This window comes from Pristiophorus japonicus, chromosome 6, assembly GCF_044704955.1.
Source record: "Pristiophorus japonicus isolate sPriJap1 chromosome 6, sPriJap1.hap1, whole genome shotgun sequence".
NCBI classification, from domain to species: Eukaryota; Metazoa; Chordata; class Chondrichthyes; family Pristiophoridae; genus Pristiophorus; species Pristiophorus japonicus.
In genome coordinates, this window is record NC_091982.1 from 125,728,590 (window position 1) to 125,753,301 (window position 24,712).

Sequence of the window (24,712 nt, forward strand, 5' to 3'; positions counted from 1 at the left end):
TGGATCCCCCGAACCCAACTGGCTGGGGTTTTATTGAGTCTTGTGAACATTATGTGACTGGCTAAGCCACTCACAATGCAACAGCTCCACAACTATTTTGGTTGTACATGTAAATCAAATGCCCCTTATTAAAGGGGCACTAAAACAGACAATTTAAATAAATTAACTTTTAACAATAGTAGTTCAAATTAAAATTTGGTTGCCGGGAGTGATGACGCACTCCAGTCCCTCCGGCGCCCACCTCTCGCGGAAGGCCGTGGGCGTACCGGTGGACACTGTATGCTCCATCTCCAGGGACACCCTGGCTCGATGTAACCACAGAAGAGAGGCAGATAGTCGGCTGAACGACCCCCTTGACTGCCTGCTGCCTGGACCGGCTGATGGCCCCCTTGGCCATGCCCAGGAGCAGTCTTCCAACCTGCTCGCTCCCCTCCGCACAGGGTGCCCAAAGATCAGGAGCGTGGGACTGAAGTGCAACCAGAATTTGAGGAGCAGCCCCTTCAAATTTTGGAATTCAACAGCTCTACAAACATGTGAACATGCTCACAGAGCATACATTACAGGTGTGTACATGGCAAAGTGGTGCCTTTTGGTCGGAAAAATAAGGAGGCCACATACTGCTTAGATAATAAGATTCTAGATGGGGTAAAGGAGCAGAGGGATCGGGGGGTACAGATACACAAATCACTAAAAGTAGCAACGCAACTTATCAAGGCCATAACAATTGCAAATAAAGCACAGTGGTTCATTTCTGGAGGAATAGAATTGAAAAGCAGAGCGGTCATGTTAAACTTATATGGAACCTTGGTTAGACCACACTTGGAGCACTGTGAGCAGTTCTGGTCTCCATATGGCAAAAAGGATTTAGAAGCGCTGGAGAGGGTATAAAACAAGATTCACGAGGAGGTGACCAGAACTGAAAGGCGATACCCATCAGGAAAGATTCAACAGGCAGCGGTTCTTTTCTCTCGAAAAGCGAAAGCTGAGGGGTGATCCGTCAGAGGTCTTTAAAATTATGATAGAGTTTGATAGGATAGATGTAGATAAATGTTTTCACTAGTGGGGGTGAGCAAAGCCAGGGGTCATAAATATAAGTAAGTAACTAATAACTCCAATAAGGAATTCAGGAGAAACGTATTAACCCAGAGAGTGGTTGGAATGTGGAACTCACTACGACAGTGAGAAATTGAGGTGAATAACACTGATGCCTTTACAGGTAAGTTATAAGGGAGAAAGGAATAGAAGGATATGGTGATAGGGTTCGGTGAAATGGGATGGGAGGGGGCTCGTGGGAATCATAAACACCAGCATAGACCCGTTGGGCCGAATGGCCTGTTTCTGTGCTATACATTCTGTATAATTCTATGTAACGTTTGGGTAAGTCGAGTCGGTGAGCCCAGTGATGTGCAATCTCTTTGTTCCAAAGCTAAACATTTGACTTCTATACCCACATCATTGCCAAGACTTGCCTTCTGCTGTCTCTGGAGTCTGGCCCTTACATCAAGCTCTCCACTGGCAAAACCCTCAAAATCTCCTCAAGAGTCCATCCCTCCTGGGGATCAACAGGACTAATGGGGTATCTGGGACCTGGATGATCAACGGGATCAACGGGGTATCTGGGACCCTGGGGAACAATGGGACCGATGGGGTATCTGGGACCCTTGGGATCAACGGGACTAATGGGGTATCTGGGACCTTGGGGATCAACGGAACCAACGGGGTATCGGGGACCAGGGTGATCACTGGGACCAAGGGGTATCTGGGACCCTTGGGATCAACGGGACTAATGGGGTATCTGGGACCCTGGGAAACAATGGGACCAACGGGGTATCTGGGACCTGGGTGATCATGGGACCAAGGGTATCTGGGACCCTGGGGATCAACGGGACCAATGGGGTATCTGGGACCCTGGGGAACAATGGGACCGATGGGGTATCTGGGACCCTTGGGATCAACGGGACTAATGGGGTATCTGGGACCTTGGGGATCAACGGAACCAACGGGGTATCTGGGACCTGGGTGATCATGGGACCAAGGGTATCTGGGACCCTGGGGATCAACGGGACCAACGTGGTATCTGGGACCCTGGGGATCAACGGGACAACGGGGTATCTGGGACCCTAGGGATCAACGGGACCAGCGGGCTATCTGGGACCCTGGGGATCAACGGGACAACGGGGTATCTGGGACCCTAGGGATCAACGGGACCAGCGGGCTATCTGGGACCCTGGGGATCAACGGGACCAATGGGGTATCTGGGACCCTGGGGAACAACGGGACCAACAAGGTATCTGGGACCCTGGGGAACAATGGGACCAACAGGATATCTGTGACCTGGTTGATCAACAGGACCAACGGGGTATCTGGGACCCTGGGGAACAACGGGACCGCTGTGGTATCTGGGACCCTTGGAATCAACGGGACTAACGGGGTATCTGGGACCTTGGGGATCAACGCGACCAACAGGGTATCTGGGACCCTGGGGAACAATGGGACCAACGGAGTATATGGGACCCTGGGGATTAATGGGACCAACAGGATATCTGGGACCCTGGCGACCAATGGGGTATCTGGGACCCTGGGGATCAACGGGACCAACGTGGTATCTGGGACCTGGGGATCAGTGGGATCAAAGGGGTATCTGGGACCTGGGGATCAACCAGACCAACTGGGTATCTGGGACTTGGGGATCAGTGGGATCAAAGGGGTATCTGGGACCTGGGGAATCAACCAGACCAACTGGGTATCTGGGACTTGGGGATCAATGGGATCAAAGGGGTATCTGGGACTTGGATGATGAATGGGACCAATAGGGAATCTGGGACCCTGGGGATCAACGGGACCAACGGGGTATCTGGGACCCTGGGTGATCAATGGGACCAACGTGGTATCTGGGACTTGGGGATCAGTGGGACCAACGGGGTATCTGGGACCCTGGGTGATCAATGGGACCAACGGGGTATCTGGGACCCTGGGTGATCAATGGGACCAACGGGGTATCTCCTTAACCAATGAGATTGAAGGATTGAGAAAGAAACAGAGGGGCAGTGGAGAAGGAGAGTGAATTAAATTCAAATCAGGTCAGAAAGAGAAGTAAAGAGAGGAAAAGAAATAGTGGGTTAAGAAAGAGAGAAAAATAACAGACAGAAAAGTAAAAAAAAAAACTTTCAAATTGGTCATTTTTAAAATGTTCTTAAACAATTCACAAGATGAAGTAATGCGACTGCACAGTTAAGCTTCTTCACTTTATGGGCGCGAGGTTGATCGGCTGCTATTAACAATTATCACATTGCTAAGACTCTTCTTGCACTGTTACCTTTTAGACTGCCTTTCTGTGGTGAGTTTAATGGGCAATTAAAGTGCAAATGCAGCAACTTCATCAAAATCCTGTGTAGGTTGAGCGCGAGATGCCGTTTCCACAAAGCTTAACAGTGGAGCGGAGCGGCGCAAATCGGTCACAACTTGTGGCGATTAGCGATTCACGGGGTATCACTATGGGCGATTTGCTCGAAAATAACAGTGCATACCATTCAGACACCGTTATTTTTTTCAACAAAATCTGGCCCATTGGCTATAAAATTCTCCATAATGTCAGCCTGCGAAATTCCTCTCAAGTGGCATCATGACTGAGGATCAATGGACCCAGCCCCAGTGGCGGTTCACAAAGAATTGTTCTACATGAGGCTTCCCCTCCCATACTGCCTGAAACCACTTATCAAAACATATAAATACACCAGTATTCACCTCTTCCATCAAATGCCTCAGATTAAGGGGCAGTTCAGTAGGATATGTGTCCCCTTCAGTGCTAATGTTCCTTGGGTGGAGCTGGGAGATTGCTGTGGCCTAATTTGGGTTGTTCGACTTGGTTCCTTTAACTCTCGATCTCTCTGCTTTTGTCTTCACTGGGCCATGTCTGTGACAGAGGCTGGTTCACCGAACCGAAAGTGGTGATTCGCTAGGGCCTGAGTACGGACTGAGGAACAGGGAGCCAACCTTTGGGACGCTGACCCAGTTCTGCAACCTCGGCTTCAGGGTAAACTTGTGGTGTGCTGTCGTGATGTGTGCCTGTCACTGTGAAATCGGATATATATTTTCCTGTTCCTGTCCGTGTGAAAACAAAGGGCCAATGTGTTTGGACAGTGGACGGAACTCCCTGGGACATCTTCACGTGCTGTGCATGTTGCGATACCAGAAAGGCCCTCAAACCGACTGTCCTTGGGAAATAAGCCACTACATTACAGTTCCCATCCTTGGCTAGACTTTCAAAAGGTCATTCTTAGTTCTATGTGCATCCAAATCGGTCCGCAAATTTCTCCTTGTTCGTGTGACTACAGTAACTGCCCCTCAACAGCAATTCATCCAATGTGGGGCTTATGTTATGTTCCGAGCCCAGGACTAGACCAGGACTAACTGTCCACCTTCAGAACTGGGACTAAGACTAACCTTCATCCTCGGGGGATAGGACTAGACCATGACTAATTGTCCATTCTATGGAGAGAGGACAGGGCTGAGTGCCCCCCTGGCGAGGGAGCACTGGACCAGGACTGAGTGCCCCCCCGGCGAGGGAGCACTGGACCAGGACTGAGTGCCCCCCGGGGAGGGAGCACTGGACCAGGAGTGAGTGCCCCCCGGGGAGGGAGCACTGGACCAGGACTGAGTGCCCCCCGGGGAGGGAGGACTGAGTGCCCCCCCCCCCGGGGAGGGAGCATGGGACCAGGACTGAGTGCCTCCCGGGGCGGGAGCACTGGACCAGGACTGAGTGCCCCCCGGGGCGGGAGCACGGGACCAGGACTGAGTGCCCCCCCGGGCGAGAGAGCACAGGACCAGGACTAAATGCCTCCCGGGGCGGGAGCACGGGACCAGGACTGAGTGCCCCCCCCGGGGAGGGAGCACGGGACCAGGACTGAGTGCCTCCCGGGGAGGGAGGACTGAGTGCCCCCCCCGGGGAGGGAGCACGGGACCAGGACTGAGTGCCCCCCGGGGAGCGAGCACTGGACCAGGACTGAGTGCCCCCCGCCGCGGCGAGGGAGCACGGGACCAGGACTGAGTGCCCCCACCGGCGAGGGAGCACGAGACCAGGACTGAGTGCCTCCCGGGGAGGGAGCACTGGACCAGGAGTGAGTGCCCCCCGGCGAGGGAGCACTGGACCAGGACTGAGTGCCCCCCGGGGAGGGAGCACTGGACCAGGACTGAGTGACCCCCCCGGGGAGGGAGCACTGGACCAGGACTGAGTGCCCCCCCGGGCGAGGGAGCACGGGACCAGGACTAAGTGCCTCCCGGGGCGGGAGCACGGGACCAGGACTGAGTGCCCCCCCCGGGGAGGGAGCACGGGACCAGGACTGAGTGCCTCCCGGGGAGGGAGGACTGAGTGCTCCCCCCGGGGAGGGAGCACGGGACCAGGACTGAGTGCCCCCCGGGGAGCGAGCACTGGACCAGGAATGAGTGCCCCCCGCCGCTGCGAGGGAGCACGGGACCAGGACTGAGTGCCTCCCCCGGCGAGGGAGCACGGGACCAGAACTGAGTGCCCCCCCCGGCGAGGGAGCACGAGACCAGGACTGAGTGCCCCCTCCGGGGAGGGAGCACGGGACCAGGACTGAGTGCCTCCCGGGGAGGGAGCACTGGACCAGGATTGAGTGCCCCCCCCCGGCGAGGGAGCACTGGACCAGGACTGAGTGCCCCCCCCCCCGGCGAGGGAGCACTGGACCAGGACTGAGTGCCCCCCCCCCCGGGGAGGGAGCACTGGACCAGGACTGAGTGCCCCCCGCCGGGGAGGGAGCACGGGACCAGGACTGAGTGCCCCCCGGGGCGGGAGCACTGGACCAGGACTGAGTGCCCCCACCCCCCAGGGGAGGGAGCACTGGACCAGGACTGAGTGCCCACCGGGGCGGGAGGACTGAGTGCCCCCCTGGCGAGGGAGCACGGGACCAGGATTGAGTGCACCCCCCCCCCCCGGCGAGGGAGCACTGGACCAGGACTGAGTGCCCCCCGGGGCGGGAACACTGGACCAGGACTGAGTGCCCCTCCCCCTCCGGCGAGTGAGCACTGGACCAGGACTGAGTGCCTCCCCCGGGGCGGGAGCACTGGACCAGGACTGAGTGCCCCCCCCCCGGGGAGGGAGCACTGGACCAGGACTGAGTGCCCCCCCCCCCCGGGGAGGGAGCACGGGACCAGGACTGAGTGCCCCCCGGGGAGGGAGAACTGAGCGCCCCCCCCGGGGCGGGAGCACTGGACCAGGACTGAGTGCCCCCGGGGCGGGAGCACTGGACCAGGACTGAGTGCCTCCTGGGGAGGGAGCACTGGAACAGGACTGAGTGCTCCCCCGGGGCAGGAGCACTGGACCAGGACTGAGTGACCCCCGGGGAGGGAGCACTGGACCAGGACTGAGTGCCCCCCCCGGCGAGGGAGCACGGGACCAGGACTGAGTGCCCCCCCCCGGCGAGGGAGCACGGGACCAGGACTGAGTGCCCCCCGGGAGGGAGCACGGGACCAGGACTGAGTGCCCCCCCCCCAGGCGAGGGAGCACTGGACCAGGACTGAGTGCCCCTCGGGGCGGGAGGACTGAGTGCCCCCCCGGCGAGGGAGCACGGGACCAGGACTGAGTGCCCACCCCCTGTCGAGGGAGCACTGGACCAGGACTGAGTGCCCCCCCCCCCGGCGAGGGAGCACTGGACCAGGATTGAGTGCCCCCCCCCGGCGAGGGAGCACTGGACCAGGACTGAGTGCCCCCCCCCCGGGGAGGGAGCACTGGACCAGGACTGAGTGCCCCCCGCCGGGGAGGGAGCACGGGACCAGGACTGAGTGCCCCCCGGGGCGGGAGCACTGGACCAGGACTGAGTGCCTCCTGGGGAGGGAGCACTGGACCAGGACTGAGTGCTCCCCCGGGGCAGGAGCACTGGACCAGGACTGAGTGCCCCCCCCGGGGAGGGAGCACTGGACCAGGACCGAGTGCCCCCCCCCGGCGAGGGAGCACGGGACCAGGACTGAGTGCCCCCCGGGGCGGGAGCACTGGACCAGGACTGAGTGCCCCCACCACCCCGGGGAGGGAGCACTGGACCAGGAGTGAGTGCCCCCCCCCGCCCCCGGGGAGGGAGCACTGGACCAGGACTGAGTGCCCACCGGGGCGGGAGGACTGAGTGCCCCCCCGGCGAGGGAGCACGGGACCAGGATTGAGTGCACCCACCCCCCCGGCGAGGGAGCACGGGACCAGGACTGATTGCCCCCCCCCCCCGGCGAGGGAGCACTGGACCAGGACTGAGTGCCCCCCGGGGAGGGAGCACTGGACCAGGACTGAGTGCCCCCCCCGGCGAGGGAGCACGGGACCAGGACTGAGTGCCCCCCGGGGAGCGAGCACTGGACCAGGACTGAGTGCCCCCCGCCGCTGCGAGGGAGCACGGGACCAGGACTGAGTGCCCCCCGGGGCGGGAGCACTGGACCAGGACTGAGTGCCTCCTGGGGAGGGAGCACTGGACCAGGACTGAGTGCTCCCCCGGGGCAGGAGCACTGGACCAGGACTGAGTGCCCCCCTGGCGAGGGAGCACGGGACCAGGATTGAGTGCACCCCCCCCCGGCGAGGGAGCACTGGACCAGGACTGAGTGCCCCCCCCCGGCGAGGGAGCACGGGACCAGGACTGAGTGCCCCCCGGGAGGGAGCACGGGACCAGGACTGAGTGCCCCCCCCCCAGGCGAGGGAGCACTGGACCAGGACTGAGTGCCCCTCGGGGCGGGAGGACTGAGTGCCCCCCCGGCGAGGGAGCACGGGACCAGGACTGAGTGCCCACCCCCTGTCGAGGGAGCACTGGACCAGGACTGAGTGCCCCCCCCCCCCGGCGAGGGAGCACTGGACCAGGATTGAGTGCCCCCCCCCGGCGAGGGAGCACTGGACCAGGACTGAGTGCCCCCCCCCCGGGGAGGGAGCACTGGACCAGGAGTGAGTGCCCCCCCCCGCCCCCGGGGAGGGAGCACTGGACCAGGACTGAGTGCCCACCGGGGCGGGAGGACTGAGTGCCCCCCCGGCGAGGGAGCACGGGACCAGGATTGAGTGTACCCCCCCCCCCGGCGAGGGAGCACGGGACCAGGACTGAGTGCCCCCCCCCCCCGGCGAGGGAGCACTGGACCAGGACTGAGTGCCCCCCGGGGAGGGAGCACTGGACCAGGACTGAGTGCCCCCCCCGGCGAGGGAGCACGGGACCAGGACTGAGTGCCCCCCGGGGAGCGAGCACTGGACCAGGACTGAGTGCCCCCCGCCGCTGCGAGGGAGCACGGGACCAGGACTGAGTGCCCCCCCCGGCGAGGGAGCACGGGACCAGAACTGAGTGCCCCCTCCGGGGAGGGAGCACGGGACCAGGACTGAGTGCCTCCCGGGGAGGGAGCACTGGACCAGGATTGAGTGCCCCCCCCCCGGCGAGGGAGCACTGGACCAGGACTGAGTGCCCCCCCCCCGGGGAGGGAGCACTGGACCAGGACTGAGTGCCCCCCGCCGGGGAGGGAGCACGGGACCAGGACTGAGTGCCCCCCGGGGCGGGAGCACTGGACCAGGACTGAGTGCCCCCACCCCCCCGGGGAGGGAGCACTGGACCAGGAGTGAGTGCCCCCCCCCCGCCCCCGGGGAGGGAGCACTGGACCAGGACTGAGTGCCCACCTTGGCGGGAGGACTGAGTGCCCCCCTCGGCGAGGGAGCACGGGACCAGGATTGAGTGCACCCCCCCCGGCGAGGGAGCACTGGACCAGGACTGAGTGCCCCCCGGGGAGCGAGCACTGGACCAGGACTGAGTGCCCCCCCCGGCGAGGGAGCACGGGACCAGGACTGAGTGCCTCCCGGGGCGGGAGCACTGGACCAGGACTGAGTGCCCCCCCCCGGGGAGGGAGCACTGGACCAGGACTGAGTGCCCCCCCCCCCGGGGAGGGAGCACGGGACCAGGACTGAGTGCCCCCCGGGGAGGGAGAACTGAGCGCCCCCCCCGGGGCGGGAGCACTGGACCAGGACTGAGTGCCCCCCCCGGGGCGGGAGCACTGGACCAGGACTGAGTGCCTCCTGGGGAGGGAGCACTGGACCAGGGCTGAGTGCCCCCGGGGCGGGAGCACTGGACCAGGACTGAGTGCTCCCCCGGGGCAGGAGCACTGGACCAGGACTGAGTGCCCCCCGGGGAGGGAGCACTGGACCAGGATTGAGTGCCCCCCCCGGCGAGGGAGCACGGGACCAGGACTGAGTGCCCCCCCCGGCGAGGGAGCACGGGACCAGGACTGAGTGCCCCCCGGGAGGGAGCACGGGACCAGGACTGAGTGCCCCCCCTCCAGGCGAGGGAGCACTGAACCAGGACTGAGTGCCCCTCGGGGCGGGAGGACTGAGTGCCCCCCCGGCGAGGGAGCACGGGACCAGGACTGTGCCCACCCCCTGTCGAGGGAGCACTGGACCAGGACTGAGTGCCCCCCCCCCGGAGAGGGAGCACTGGACCAGGACTGAGTGCCCCCCCCCGGCGAGGGAGCATGGGACCAGGACTGAGTGCCCCCCGGGGCGGGAGCACTGGACCAGGACTGAGTGCTCCCCCCGGGGAGGGAGCACGGGACCAGGACTGAGTGCCCCCCGGGGCGGGAGCACTGGACCAGGACTGAGTGCCTCCTGGGGAGGGAGCACTGGACCAGGACTGAGTGCTCCCCCGGGGCAGGAGCACTGGACCAGGACTGAGTGCCCCCCCCGGCGAGGGAGCACGGGACCAGGACTGAGTGCCCCCCGGGGCGGGAGCACTGGACCAGGACTGAGTGCCCACCGGGGCGGGAGGACTGAGTGCCCCCCCGGCGAGGGAGCACGGGACCAGGATTGAGTGCACCCCCCCCCCCGGCGAGGGAGCACTGGACCAGGACTGAGTGCCCCCCCCGGGGAGGGAGCACGGGACCAGGACTGAGTGCCCGCCCCCCCCCGGCGAGGGAGCACTGGACCAGGACTGAGTGCCCCCCGGGGCGGGAACACTGGACCAGGACTGAGTGCCCCCCCCCTCCGGCGAGTGAGCACTGGACCAGGACTGAGTGCCCCCCACGGCGAGGGAGCACGGGACCAGGACTGAGTGCCTCCCTGGGCGGGAGCACGAGACCAGGACTGAGTGCCCCCCCCAGGGAGGGAGCACGGGACCAGGACTGAGTGCCCCCCGGGTAGGGAGCACGGGACCAGGACTGAGTGCCACCCCCGGGGAGGGAGCACTGGACCAGGACTGAGTGCCCCCCCCGGTGAGGGAGCACGGGACCAGGACTGAGTGCCTCCCGGGGCGGGAGCACGGGACCAGGATTGAGTGCCCCCCCGGCGAGGGAGCACGGGACCAGGACTGAGTGCCTCCCGGGGCGGGAGCACGGGACCAGGACTGAGTGCCCACCCCGGCGAGGGAGCACTGGACCAGGACTGAGTGCCCCTCGGGGCGGGAGGACTGAGTGCCCCCTCGGCGAGGGAGCACGGGACCAGGACTGAGTGCCCACCCCCTGTCGAGGGAGCACTGGACCAAGCCTGAGTGGCCCCCCCCCCGGGGAGGGAGCACTGGACCAGGACTGAGTGCCCCCCGCCGGGGAGGGAGCACGGGACCAGGACTGAGTGCCCCCCGGGGCGGGAGCACTGGACCAGGACTGAGTGCCTCCTGGGGAGGGAGCACTGGACCAGGACTGAGTGCTCCCCCGGGGCAGGAGCACTGGACCAGGACTGAGTGCCCCCACCCCCCCGGGGAGGGAGCACTGGACCAGGAGTGAGTGCCCCCCCCCCGCCCCTGGGGAGGGAGCACTGGACCAGGACTGAGTGCCCACCGGGGCGGGAGGACTGAGTGCCCCCCCGGGGAGGGAACACTGGACCAGGACTGAGTGCCCCCCCCCCCTCCGGCGAGTGAGCACTGGACCAGGACTGAGTGCCTCCCTGGGCGGGAGCACGAGACCAGGACTGAGTGCCCCCCCCGGGGAGGGAGCACGGGACCAGGACTGAGTGCCCCCCGGGTAGGGAGCACGGGACCAGGACTGAGTGCCACCCCCGGGGAGGGAGCACTGGACCAGGACTGAGTGCCCACCGGGGCGGGAGGACTGAGTGCCCCCCCGGCGAGGGAGCACGGGACCAGGATTGAGTGCACCCCCCCCCGGGGAGGGAGCACTGGACCAGGACTGAGTGCCCCCCCCCCCCCCCCGGGGAGGGAGCACGGGACCAGGACTGAGTGCCCCCCGGGGAGGGAGAACTGAGCGCCCCCCCCGGGGCGGGAGCACTGGACCAGGACTGAGTGCCCCCGGGGCGGGAGCACTGGACCAGGACTGAGTGCCTCCTGGGGAGGGAGCACTGGACCAGGACTGAGTGCCCCCGGGGCGGGAGCACTGGACCAGGACTGAGTGCCCCCCGGGGAGGGAGCACTGGACCAGGACTGAGTGCCCCCCCCGGCGAGGGAGCACGGGACCAGGACTGAGTGCCCCCCGGGGAGCGAGCACTGGACCAGGACTGAGTGCCCCCCGCCGCTGCGAGGGAGCACGTGACCAGAACTGAGTGCCCCCCCCCGGCGAGGGAGCACGGGACCAGAACTGAGTGCCCCCTCCGGGGAGGGAGCACGGGACCAGGACTGAGTGCCCCCCCCCCGGCGAGGGAGCACTGGACCAGGACTGAGTGCCCCCCCCCCGGGGAGGGAGCACTGGACCAGGACTGAGTGCCCCCCGCCGGGGAGGGAGCACGGGACCAGGACTGAGTGCCCGCCCCCCCCCGGCGAGGGAGCACTGGACCAGGACTGAGTGCCCCCCGGGGCGGGAACACTGGACCAGGACTGAGTGCCCCCCCCCTCCGGCGAGTGAGCACTGGACCAGGACTGAGTGCCCCCCACGGCGAGGGAGCACGGGACCAGGACTGAGTGCCTCCCTGGGCGGGAGCACGAGACCAGGACTGAGTGCCCCCCCCAGGGAGGGAGCACGGGACCAGGACTGAGTGCCCCCCGGGTAGGGAGCACGGGACCAGGACTGAGTGCCACCCCCGGGGAGGGAGCACTGGACCAGGACTGAGTGCCCCCCCCGGTGAGGGAGCACGGGACCAGGACTGAGTGCCTCCCGGGGCGGGAGCACGGGACCAGGATTGAGTGCCCCCCCGGCGAGGGAGCACGGGACCAGACTGAGTGCCTCCCGGGGCGGGAGCACGGGACCAGGACTGAGTGCCCACCCCGGCGAGGGAGCACTGGACCAGGACTGAGTGCCCCTCGGGGCGGGAGGACTGAGTGCCCCCTCGGCGAGGGAGCACGGGACCAGGACTGAGTGCCCACCCCCTGTCGAGGGAGCACTGGACCAGGCCTGAGTGCCTCCCCCCCGGGGAGGGAGCACTGGACCAGGACTGAGTGCCCCCCGCCGGGGAGGGAGCACGGGACCAGGACTGAGTGCCCCCCGGGGCGGGAGCACTGGACCAGGACTGAGTGCCTCCTGGGGAGGGAGCACTGGACCAGGACTGAGTGCTCCCCCGGGGCAGGAGCACTGGACCAGGACTGAGTGCCCCCCCCCGGGGAGGGAGCACTGGACCAGGACCGAGTGCCCCCCCCGGCGAGGGAGCACGGGACCAGGACTGAGTGCCCCCCGGGGCGGGAGCACTGGACCAGGACTGAGTGCCCCCACCCCCCCGGGGAGGGAGCACTGGACCAGGAGTGAGTGCCCCCCCCCCCCCCGGGGAGGGAGCACTGGACCAGGACTGAGTGCCCACCGGGGCGGGAGGACTGAGTGCCCCCCCGGGGAGGGAACACTGGACCAGGACTGAGTGCCCCCCCACTCCGGCGAGTGAGCACTGGACCAGGACTGAGTGCCTCCCTGGGCGGGAGCACGGGACCAGGACTGAGTGCCCCGCGGGTAGGGAGCACGGGACCAGGACTGAGTGCCATCCCCGGGGAGGGAGCACGGGACCAGGACTGAGTGCCACCCCCGGGGAGGGAGCACTGGACCAGGACTGAGTGCCCACCGGGGCGGGAGGACTGAGTGCCCCCCCGGCGAGGGAGCACGGGACCAGGATTGAGTGCACCCCCCCCCGGGGAGGGAGCACTGGACCAGGACTGAGTGCCCCCCCCCCCCCCGGGGAGGGAGCACGGGACCAGGACTGAGTGCCCCCCGGGGAGGGAGAACTGAGCGCCCCCCCCGGGGCGGGAGCACTGGACCAGGACTGAGTGCCCCCGGGGCGGGAGCACTGGACCAGGACTGAGTGCCTCCTGGGGAGGGAGCACTGGAACAGGACTGAGTGCCCCCCCCGGCGAGGGAGCACGGGATCAGGACTGAGTGCCCCCCCCCGGCGAGGGAGCACGGGACCAGGACTGAGTGCCCCCCGGGAGGGAGCACGGGACCAGGACTGAGTGCCCCCCCCCCCAGGCGAGGGAGCACTGGACCAGGACTGAGTGCCCCTCGGGGCGGGAAGACTGAGTGCCCCCCCGGCGAGGGAGCACGGGACCAGGACTGAGTGCCCACCCCCTGTCGAGGGAGCACTGGACCAGGACTGAGTGCCCCCCCCACCCCGGCGAGGGAGCACTGGACCAGGATTGAGTGCCCCCCCCGGCGAGGGAGCACTGGACCAGGACTGAGTGCCCCCCGGGGCGGGAGCACTGGACCAGGACTGAGTGCCCCCCGCCGGGGAGGGAGCACTGGACCAGGACCGAGTGCCCCCCCCGGCGACGGAGCACGGGACCAGGACTGAGTGCCCCCCGGGGCGGGAGCACTGGACCAGGACTGAGTGCCCCCACCACCCCGGGGAGGGAGCACTGGACCAGGAGTGAGTGCCCCACCCGCCCCCGGGGAGGGAGCACTGGACCAGGACTGAGTGCCCACCGGGGCGGGAGGACTGAGTGCCCCCCCGGCGAGGGAGCACGGGACCAGGATTGAGTGCACCCCCCCCCCCGGCGAGGGAGCACGGGACCAGGACTGAGTGCCCCACGGGGCGGGAACACTGGACCAGGACTGAGTGCCCCCCACCTCCGGCGAGTGAGCACTGGACCAGGACTGAGTGCCCCCCCCGGCGAGGGAGCACTGGACCAGGACTGAGTGCCCCCCCGGCGAGGGAGCACTGGACCAGGACTGAGTGCCCCCCGGGGAGGGAGCATTGGACCAGGACTGAGTGCCCCCCCCGGCGAGGGAGCACGGGACCAGGACTGAGTGCCCCCCGGGGAGCGAGCACTGGACCAGGACTGAGTGCCCCCCGCCGCTGCGAGGGAGCACGGGACCAGGTCTGAGTGCCCCCCCCGGCGAGGGAGCACGGGACCAGAACTGAGTGCCCCCCCCGGCGATGGAGCACGGGACCAGGACTGAGTGCCTCCCGGGGCGGGAGCACGAGACCAGGACTGAGTGCCCCCTCCGGGGAGGGAGCACGGGACCAGGACTGAGTGCCTCCCGGGGAGGGAGCACTGGACCAGGATTGAGTGCCCCCCCCCGGCGAGGGAGCACTGGACCAGGACTGAGTGCCCCCCCCCCCCCGGGGAGGGAGCACTGGACCAGGACTGAGTGCCCCCCGCCGGGGAGGGAGCACGGGACCAGGACTGAGTGCCCCCCGGGGCGGGAGCACTGGACCAGGACTGAGTGCCCCCACCCCCCCAGGGAGGGAGCACTGGACCAGGAGTGAGTGCCCCCCCCCGCCCCCGGGGAGGGAGCACTGGACCAGGACTGAGTGCCCACCGGGGCGGGAGGACTGAGTGCCCCCCCGGCGAGGGAGCACGGGACCAGGACTGAGTGCCCCCCCCGGCGAGGGAGCACGGGACCAGGACTGAGTGCCTCCCGGGGCGGGAGCACGAGACCAGGACTGAGTGCCTCCCGGGGCGGGAGCACGAGACCAGGACTGAGTGCCCCCTCCGGGGAGGGAGCACTGGACCAGGACTGAGTGCCCCTCCCGGGGCGGGAGCACTGGACCAGGACTGAGTGCCTCCTGGGGAGGGAGCACTGGAACAGGACTGAGTGCTCCCCCGGGGCAGGAGCACTGGACCAGGACTGAGTGCCCCCCGGGGAGGGAGCACTGGACCAGGATTGAGTGCCCCCTTCGGCGAGGGAGCACGGGACCAGGACTGAGTGCCCACCGGGGCGGGAGGACTGAGTGCCCCCCCGGCGAGGGAGCACGGGACCAGGATTGAGTGCACCCCCCCCCGGCGAGGGAGCACGGGACCAGGACTGAGTTGCCCCCCCCCCCCAGCGAGGGAGCACTGGACCAGGACTGAGTGCCCCCCGGGGCGGGAACACTGGACCAGGACTGAGTGCCCCCCCCACTCCGGCGAGTGAGCACTGGACCAGGACTGAGTGCCCCCCCCGGGGAGGGAGCACGGGACCAGGACTGAGTGCCTCCCGGGGAGGGAGCACTGGACCAGGACTGAGTGCCCCCCGGGAAGGGGGGACTGAGTGCCCCCCGGGGAGCGAGCACTGGACCAGGACTGAGTGCCCCCCCCGGCGAGGGAGCACGGGACCAGGACTGAGTGCCCCCCCCGGCGAGGGAGCACGGGACCAGGACTGAGTGCCTCCCGGGGCGGGAGCACGAGACCAGGACTGAGTGCCCCCTCCGGGGAGGGAGCACTGGACCAGGACTGAGTGCCCCTCCCGGGGCGGGAGCATTGGACCAGGACTGAGTGCCTCCTGGGGAGGGAGCACTGGAACAGGACTGAGTGCTCCCCCGGGGCAGGAGCACTGGACCAGGACTGAGTGCCCCCCGGGGAGGGAGCACTGGACCAGGATTGAGTGCCCCCTTCGGCGAGGGAGCACGGGACCAGGACTGAGTGCCCCCCCCCAGCGAGGGAGCACGGGACCAGGACTGAGTGCCCCCCGGGAGGGAGCACGGGACCAGGACTGAGTGCCCCCCCCCCAGGCGAGGGAGCACTGGACCAGGACTGAGTGCCCCCCGGGAAGGGAGGACTGAGTGCCCCCCGGGGAGCGAGCACTGGACCAGGACTGAGTGCCCCCCCCGGCGAGGGAGCACGGGACCAGGACTGAGTGCCCCCCCCCGGCGAGGGAGCACGGGACCAGGACTGAGTGCCTCCCGGGGCGGGAGCACGAGACCAGGACTGAGTGCCCCCTCCGGGGAGGGAGCACTGGACCAGGACTGAGTGCCCCTCCCGGGGCGGGAGCACTGGACCAGGACTGAGTGCCCCCCCCCGGGGAGGGAGCACTGGACCAGGACTGAGTGCCCCCCCCCCCCGGGGAGGGAGCACGGGACCAGGACTGAGTGCCCCCCGGGGAGGGAGAACTGAGCGCCCCCCCCCGGGGCGGGAGCACTGGACCAGGACTGAGTGCCCCCGGGGCGGGAGCACTGGACCAGGACTGAGTGCCTCCTGGGGAGGGAGCACTGGACCAGGACTGAGTGCCCCCGGGGCGGTAGCACTGGACCAGGACTGAGTGCCTCCTGGGGAGGGAGCACTGGAACAGGACTGAGTGCTCCCCCGGGGCAGGAGCACTGGACCAGGACTGAGTGCCCCCCGGGGAGGGAGCACTGGACCAGGATTGAGTGCCCCCTTCGGCGAGGGAGCACGGGACCAGGACTGAGTGCCCCCCCCCGGCGAGGGAGCACGGGACCAGGACTGAGTGCCCCCCGGGAGGGAGCACGGGACCAGGACTGAGTGCCCCCCCCCCAGGCGAGGGAGCACTGGACCAGGACTGAGTGCCCCTCGGGGCGGGAGGACTGAGTGCCCCCCCGGCGAGGGAGCACGGGACCAGGACTGAGTGCCCACCCCCTGTCGAGGGAGCACTGGACCAGGACTGAGTGCCCCCCCCCCCCGGCGAGGGAGCACTGGACCAGGACTGAGTGCCCCCCCCCGGCGAGGGAGCACGGGACCAGGACTGAGTGCCCCCCGGGGCGGGAGCACTGGACCAGGACTGAGTGCTCCCCCCGGGGAGGGAGCACGGGACCAGGACTGAGTGCCCCCCGGGGCGGGAGCACTGGACCAGGACTGAGTGCCTCCTGGGGAGGGAGCACTGGACCAGGACTGAGTGCTCCCCCGGGGCAGGAGCACTGGACCAGGACTGAGTGCCCCCCCCGGGGAGGGAGCACTGGACCAGGACCGAGTGCCCCCCCCGGCGAGGGAGCACGGGACCAGGACTGAGTGCCCCCCGGGGCGGGAGCACTGGACCAGGACTGAGTGCCCCCACCCCCCCGGGGAGGGAGCACTGGACCAGGACTGAGTGCCCCCCGGGTAGGGAGCACGGGACCAGGACTGAGTGCCACCCCCGGGGAGGGAGCACTGGACCAGGACTGAGTGCCCCCCCCGGCGAGGGAGCACGGGACCAGGACTGAGTGCCTCCCGGGGCGGGAGCACGGGACCAGGATTGAGTGCCCCCCCGGCGAGGGAGCACGGGACCAGGACTGAGTGCCCACCCCGGCGAGGGAGCACTGGACCAGGACTGAGTGCCCCCCCGGCGAGGGAGCACTGGACCAGGACTGAGTGCCCCCCGGGGAGGGAGCACTGGACCAGGACTGAGTGCGCCCCGGGAGGGAGCACGGGACCAGGACTGAGTGCCCCCCCCTCAGGGGAGGGAGCACTGGACCAGGACTGATTGCCCCTCGGGGCGGGAGGACTGAGTGCCCCCTCGGCGAGGGAGCACGGGACCAGGACTGAGTGCCCACCCCCTGTCGAGGGAGCACTGGACCAGGACTGAGTGCCCCCCCCCCCGGCGAGGGAGCACTGGACCAGGATTGAGTGCCCCCCCCGGCGAGGGAGCACTGGACCAGGACTGAGTGCCCCCCACCCCGGGGAGGGAGCACTGGACCAGGACTGAGTGCCCCCCGCCGGGCAGGGAGCACGGGACCAGGACTGAGTGCCCCCCGGGGCGGGAGCACTGGACCAGGACTGAGTGCCTCCTGGGGAGGGAGCACTGGACCAGGACTGAGTGCTCCCCCGGGGCAGGAGCACTGGACCAGGACTGAGTGCCCCCCCCGGGGAGGGAGCACTGGACCAGGACCGAGTGCCCCCTCCGGCGAGGGAGCACGGGACCAGGACTGAGTGCCCCCCGGGGCGGGAGCACTGGACCAGGACTGAGTGCCCCCACCCCCCCGGGGAGGGAGCACTGGACCAGGAGTGAGTGCCCCCCCCCGCCCCCGGGGAGGGAGCACTGGACCAGGACTGAGTGCCCACCGGGGCGGGAGGACTGAGTGCCCCCCCGGCGAGGGAGCACGGGACCAGGATTGAGTGCACCCCCCCCCCGGCGAGGGAGCACTGGACCAGGACTGAGTGCCCCCCCCGGGGAGGGAGCACGGGACCAGGACTGAGTGCCTCCCCCACCCCGGCGAGGGAGCACTGGACCAGGACTGAGTGCCCCCCGGGGCGGGAACACTGGACCAGGACTGAGTGCCCCCCCCCTCCGGCGAGTGAGCACTGGACCAGGACTGAGTGCCCCCCACGGCGAGGGAGCACGGGACCAGGACTGAGTGCCCCCCACGGCGAGGGAGCACTGGACCAGGACTGAGTGCCTCCCTGGGCGGGAGCACGAGACCAGGACTGAGTGCCCCCCCCGGGGAGGGAGCACGGGACCAGGACTGAGTGCCCCCCGGGTAGGGAGCACGGGACCAGGACTGAGTGCCACCCCCGGGGAGGGAGCACTGGACCAGGACTGAGTGCCCCCCCCGGCGAGGGAGCACGGGACCAGGACTGAGTGCCTCCCGGGGCGGGAGCACGGGACCAGGATTGAGTGCCCCCCGGCGAGGGAGCACGGGACCACGACTGAGTGCCTCCCGGGGCGGGAGCACGGGACCAGGACTGAGTGCCCACCCCGGCGAGGGAGCACGGGACCAGGACTGAGTGCCCCCCGGGGCAGGAGCACTGGACCAGGACTGAGTGCCCCCCCCGGGGAGCGAGCACTGGACCAGGACTGAGTGCCCCCCCCGGGGCGGGAGCACTGGACCAGGACTGAGTGCCCCCCCCGGCGTGGGAGCACTGGACCAGGACTGAGTGCCCCCCCGGCGAGGGAGCACTGGACCAGGACTGAGTGCCCCCCGGGGAGGGAGCACTGGACCAGGACTGAGTGCCCCCCGGGGAGGGAGCACTGGACCAGGACTGAGTGCGCCCCGGGGAGTGAGGACTGAGTGCCCCCCCCGGGGAGGGAGCATGGGACCAGGACTGAGTGCCTCCCGGGGCGGGAGCACGGGACCAGGACTGAGTGCCCCCCCGGGCGAGGGAGCACTGGACCAGGACTGAGTGCCCCCCCCCCCGGCGAGGGAGCACTGGACCAGGATTGAGTGCCCCCCCCGGCGAGGGAGCACTGGACCAGGACTGAGTGCCCCCCACCCCGGGGAGGGAGCACTGGACCAGGACTGAGTGCCCCCCGCCGGGCAGGGAGCACGGGACCAGGACTGAGTGCCCCCCGGGGCGGGAGCACTGGACCAGGACTGAGTGCCTCCTGGGGAGGGAGCACTGGACCAGGACTGAGTGCTCCCCCGGGGCAGGAGCACTGGACCAGGACTGAGTGCCCCCCCCGGGGAGGGAGCACTGGACCAGGACCGAGTGCCCCCTCCGGCGAGGGAGCACGGGACCAGGACTGAGTGCCCCCCGGGGCGGGAGCACTGGACCAGGACTGAGTGCCCCCACCCCCCCGGGGAGGGAGCACTGGACCAGGAGTGAGTGCCCCCCCCCGCCCCCGGGGAGGGAGCACTGGACCAGGACTGAGTGCCCACCGGGGCGGGAGGACTGAGTGCCCCCCCGGCGAGGGAGCACGGGACCAGGATTGAGTGCACCCCCCCCCCGGCGAGGGAGCACTGGACCAGGACTGAGTGCCCCCCCCGGGGAGGGAGCACGGGACCAGGACTGAGTGCCTCCCCCACCCCGGCGAGGGAGCACTGGACCAGGACTGAGTGCCCCCCGGGGCGGGAACACTGGACCAGGACTGAGTGCCCCCCCCCTCCGGCGAGTGAGCACTGGACCAGGACTGAGTGCCCCCCACGGCGAGGGAGCACGGGACCAGGACTGAGTGCCCCCCACGGCGAGGGAGCACTGGACCAGGACTGAGTGCCTCCCTGGGCGGGAGCACGAGACCAGGACTGAGTGCCCCCCCCGGGGAGGGAGCACGGGACCAGGACTGAGTGCCCCCCGGGTAGGGAGCACGGGACCAGGACTGAGTGCCACCCCCGGGGAGGGAGCACTGGACCAGGACTGAGTGCCCCCCCCGGCGAGGGAGCACGGGACCAGGACTGAGTGCCTCCCGGGGCGGGAGCACGGGACCAGGATTGAGTGCCCCCCGGCGAGGGAGCACGGGACCACGACTGAGTGCCTCCCGGGGCGGGAGCACGGGACCAGGACTGAGTGCCCACCCCGGCGAGGGAGCACGGGACCAGGACTGAGTGCCCCCCGGGGCAGGAGCACTGGACCAGGACTGAGTGCCCCCCCCGGGGAGCGAGCACTGGACCAGGACTGAGTGCCCCCCCCGGGGCGGGAGCACTGGACCAGGACTGAGTGCCCCCCCCGGCGTGGGAGCACTGGACCAGGACTGAGTGCCCCCCCGGCGAGGGAGCACTGGACCAGGACTGAGTGCCCCCCGGGGAGGGAGCACTGGACCAGGACTGAGTGCCCCCCGGGGAGGGAGCACTGGACCAGGACTGAGTGCGCCCCGGGGAGTGAGGACTGAGTGCCCCCCCCGGGGAGGGAGCATGGGACCAGGACTGAGTGCCTCCCGGGGCGGGAGCACGGGACCAGGACTGAGTGCCCCCCCGGGCGAGGGATTACGGGACCAGGACTAAGTGCCTCCCGGGGCGGGAGCACGGGACCAGGACTGAGTGCCCCCCACGGGGAGGGAGCACGGGACCAGGACTGAGTGCCCCCCGGGGAGCGAGCACTGGACCAGGACTGAGTGCCCCCCGCCGCGGCGAGGGAGCACGGGACCAGGACTGAGTGCCCCCCCCGGCGAGGGAGCACGGGACCAGAACTGAATGCCCCCCCGGGCGAGGGAGCACGGGACCAGGACTGAGTGCTCCCCCGGGGCAGGAGCACTGGACCAGGACTGAGTGCCCCCCCCGGGGAGGGAGCACTGGACCAGGACTGAGTGCCCCCCCCGGGGAGGGAGCACTGGACCAGGACTGAGTGCCCCCCCCGGCGAGGGAGCACGGGACCAGGACTGAGTGCCTCCCGGGGCGGGAGCACGGGACCAGGACTGAGTGCCCCCCCCGGGGAGGGAGCACGGGACCAGGACTGAGTGCCCCCCCCGGCGAGGGAGCACGGGACCAGGACTGAGTGCCCCCCCCGGGGAGGGAGCACGGGACCAGGACTGAGTGCCCCCCCAGGGAGGGAGCACGGGACCAGGACTGAGTGCCCCCCCCCCGGCGAGGGAGCATTGGACCAGGACTGAGTGCCCCCCGGGGCGGGAGCACTGGACCAGGACTGAGTGCCCCCACCCCCCCGGAGAGGGAGCACTGGACCAGGAGTGAGTGCCCCCCCCCCTCCGGCGAGTGAGCACTGGACCAGGACTGAGAGCCCACCGGGGCGGGAGGACTGAGTGCCCCCCCGGCGAGGGAGCACGGGACCAGGATTGAGTGCACCCCCCCCCGGCGAGGGAGCACTGGACCAGGACTGAGTGCCCCCCGGGGAGGGAGCACTGGACCAGGACTGAGTGCCCCCCCCTCCGGCGAGTGAGCACTGGACCAGGACTGAGTGCCCCCCCCTGGCGAGGGAGCACGGGACCAGGACTGAGTGCCCCCCACGGCGAGGGAGCACGGGACCAGGACTGAGTGCCTCCCGGGGCGGGAGCACGAGACCAGGACTGAGTGCCCCCCCCGGGGCGGGAGCACTGGACCAGGACTGAGTGCCCCCCTCCGGGGAGGGAGCACTGGACCAGGACTGAGTGCCCCCCCCCCTGGGGAGGGAGCACGGGACCAGGACTGAGTGCCCCCCGGGGATGGAGAACTGAGCGCCCCCCCGGGGCGGGAGCACTGGACCAGGACTGAGTGCCCCCGGGGCAGGAGCACTGGACCAGGACTGAGTGCCCCCCGGGGAGGGAGCACTGGAACAGGACTGAGCGCCCCCCCCCGGGGCGGGAGCACTGGACCAGGACTGAGTGCCTCCTGGGGAGGGTGCACTGGACCAGGACTGAGTGCCCCCGGGGCGGGAGCACTGGACCAGGACTGAGTGCCTCCTGGGGAGGGAGCACTGGAACAGGACTGAGTGCTCCCCCGGGGCAGGAGCACTGGACCAGGACTGAGTGCCCCCCGGGGAGGGAGCACGGGACCAGGACTGAGTGCCCCCCCCCCGGCGAGGGAGCACGGGACCAGGACTGAGTGCCCCCCCCCGGCGAGGGAGCACGGGACCAGGACTGAGTGCCCCCCGGGAGGGAGCACGGGACCAGGACTGAGTGCCCCCCCCCCAGGCAAGGGAGCACTGGACCAGGACTGAGTGCCCCCCCCCCCTGGCGAGGGAGCACTGGACCAGGATTGAGTGCCCCCCCGGGGGGAGGGAGCACGGAACCAGGACTGAGTGCCCCCCCCGGGGAGGGAGCACGGGACCAGGACTGAGTGCCCCCCCCGGGGAGGGAGCACGGGACCAGGACTGAGTGCCCCCCGGGTAGGGAGCACGGGACCAGGACTGAGTGCCACCCCCGGCGAGGGAGCACGGGACCAGGACTGAGTGCCCACCCCCTGTCGAGGGAGCACTGGACCAGGACTGAGTGCCCCCCCACCCTGGCGAGGGAGCACGGGACCAGGACTGAGTGCCACCCTCCCCCCCGGCGAGGGAGCACGGGACCAGGACTGAGTGCCCCCCGGGGCGGGAGGACTGAGTGCCACCCCGGCGAGGGAGCACGGGACCAGGACTGAGTGCCACCCTCCCCCCCGGCGAGGGAGCACGGGACCAGGACTGAGTGCCCCCCGGGGCGGGAGGACTGAGTGCCCCCCCCCCCCGGCGAGGGAGCACGGGACCAGGACTGAGTGCCCCCCCCCGGCGAGGGAGCACGGGACCAGGACTGAGTGCCCCTCCCCCGGCGAGGGAGCACTGGACCAGGACTGAGTGCCCCCCGCGGCGGGAGGACTGAGTGCCCCCCCGGCGAGGGAGCACGGGACCAGGACTGAGTGGTAATGTCTGTGGTCTGCTCCCTCTCAGTGTAGATGGGAAGTCCATGTCCTGGTGAATTATTCTTGCTCTGTTTTGTACCAGCAGGAGGAGGATGTGCAGCGGGACAGCCGGTTCTATTTCCGGGGCTATGGCCTGGGACATTGTGTGCACGTGAAGAACATGCCTGAGCTGCCAGGACCCAGCCCCTTTAAATCTCCGCACACCCCGCTCACAGACACACAGTCCATCCGACGCAGATTTGTGGATAGAGCCAAACGGATTGACAGGATATCCCGTGCCGTCTTCCCACTCACATTCCTTATATTTAATATTTTTTATTGGCTCACATATAAAATCATACGGCATCGGGATATTCATGAGGTTTAAATCATCGCCATTGCATCTATGACTGAAATAATCTGCTACACACACAGACACACACTCGCTATCAGACAAACACACAGACAGAGACATGCAGGCACAGACACGCGCACACACAAACACACACACAGACAGACCCACAGACAAAGACACACAGGCACACAGACAGACACACAGAGAAGCAGACAGACACTGAGACAAACACACACACAGACACACACACACACACAGATAAAGAGACATACACACACACAGACACACACAGACACACAGTCAGTTGGACCGAATGGTGTGTGAAGTTTCCATTAGGTCCACAATGCTAACGATTGTTCAGCTCTAGCTGTGGTATGTCGACTGTGGAATATTAAATTGTGTAACATGTGCTTTCTGACTGACAGAGTGTCCCCTATATCAGTACATTCCTGTCATTACGCAGTGTCCCCTATAACACAACAGGCCTGTTTTTATAGAGTGTCCGCCAATATCAGTATAGGCCAGTCAGCCTAACCTCGCTGGTGGGCAAATTGTTGGAAAAAATTCTGAGGGACAGGATAAATCTTCATTTAGAAAGACACGGATTAATCAAGGACAGTCAGCATGGATTTGTCAAGGGAAGGTCGTGTCTGACTAACTTGATTGAATTTTTTGGGAAGGTAACCAGGAGAGTCGATGAGGGCAGAGCGTTTGATGTAGTCTACATGGATACCTGGGGGTCCATGTGCATAAAACACAAAAAGTTAGTATGTATGCAGGTACAGCAAGTAATCTGTTTTTGTGATGTTGACACTGCCATATCAAGTACAAGCAGTAAATGGGGGAGATAGGGGAGGGACATCAGTAACGGGGGATAGGGGAGAGGCACCAGTAAATGGGGGATAGGGGAGGGGCACCAGTAAATGGGGGATAGGGGAGGGGCACCAGTAAATGGGGGATAGGGGAGGGGCACCAGTAAATGGGGAGTGAGTGGAGGGGCACCAGTAAATGGGGAGTTAGGGGAGGGGCACCAGTAAATGGGGAGTGAGGGGAGGGGCACCAGTAAATGGGGAGTTAGGGGAGGGGCACCAGTAAATGGGGGATAGGGGAGGACACCAGTAAATGGGGATAGGGGAGGGGCACCAGTAAATGGGGGATAGGGGAGGGGCACCAGTAAATGGGGGATAGAGAGGGGCACCAGTAAATCGGGGATAGGGGAGGGGCACCAGTAAATGGGGGATAGGGGAGGGGCACCAGTAAATGGGGGATAGGGGAGGGGCACCAGTAAATGGGGGAGAGGGGAGGGGCACCAGTAAATGTGGGATAGGGGAGGGGCACCAGTAAATGGGGGATAGGAGAGGGGCACCAGTAAATGGGGGATAGGGGAGGGGCACCAGTAAATGGAGAAT

At 67.5% G+C, this 24,712-nt stretch overlaps 1 protein-coding gene across 1 annotated transcript in view; it reads left to right on the forward strand.

The window, feature by feature from the left end:
- Positions 1-23,336, forward strand: part of glra4a (glycine receptor, alpha 4a) — a 284,892-nt gene extending 261,556 nt beyond the window's left edge. Inside the window, exons 11-12 of the mRNA XM_070884005.1 lie at positions 3,923-4,033; positions 23,052-23,336. Of these exons, the coding sequence (XP_070740106.1) occupies positions 3,923-4,033; positions 23,052-23,336 (396 nt within the window). The remainder of the gene's footprint in view (positions 1-3,922; positions 4,034-23,051) is intronic.
- Positions 23,337-24,712: the final 1,376 nt, after the last annotated feature.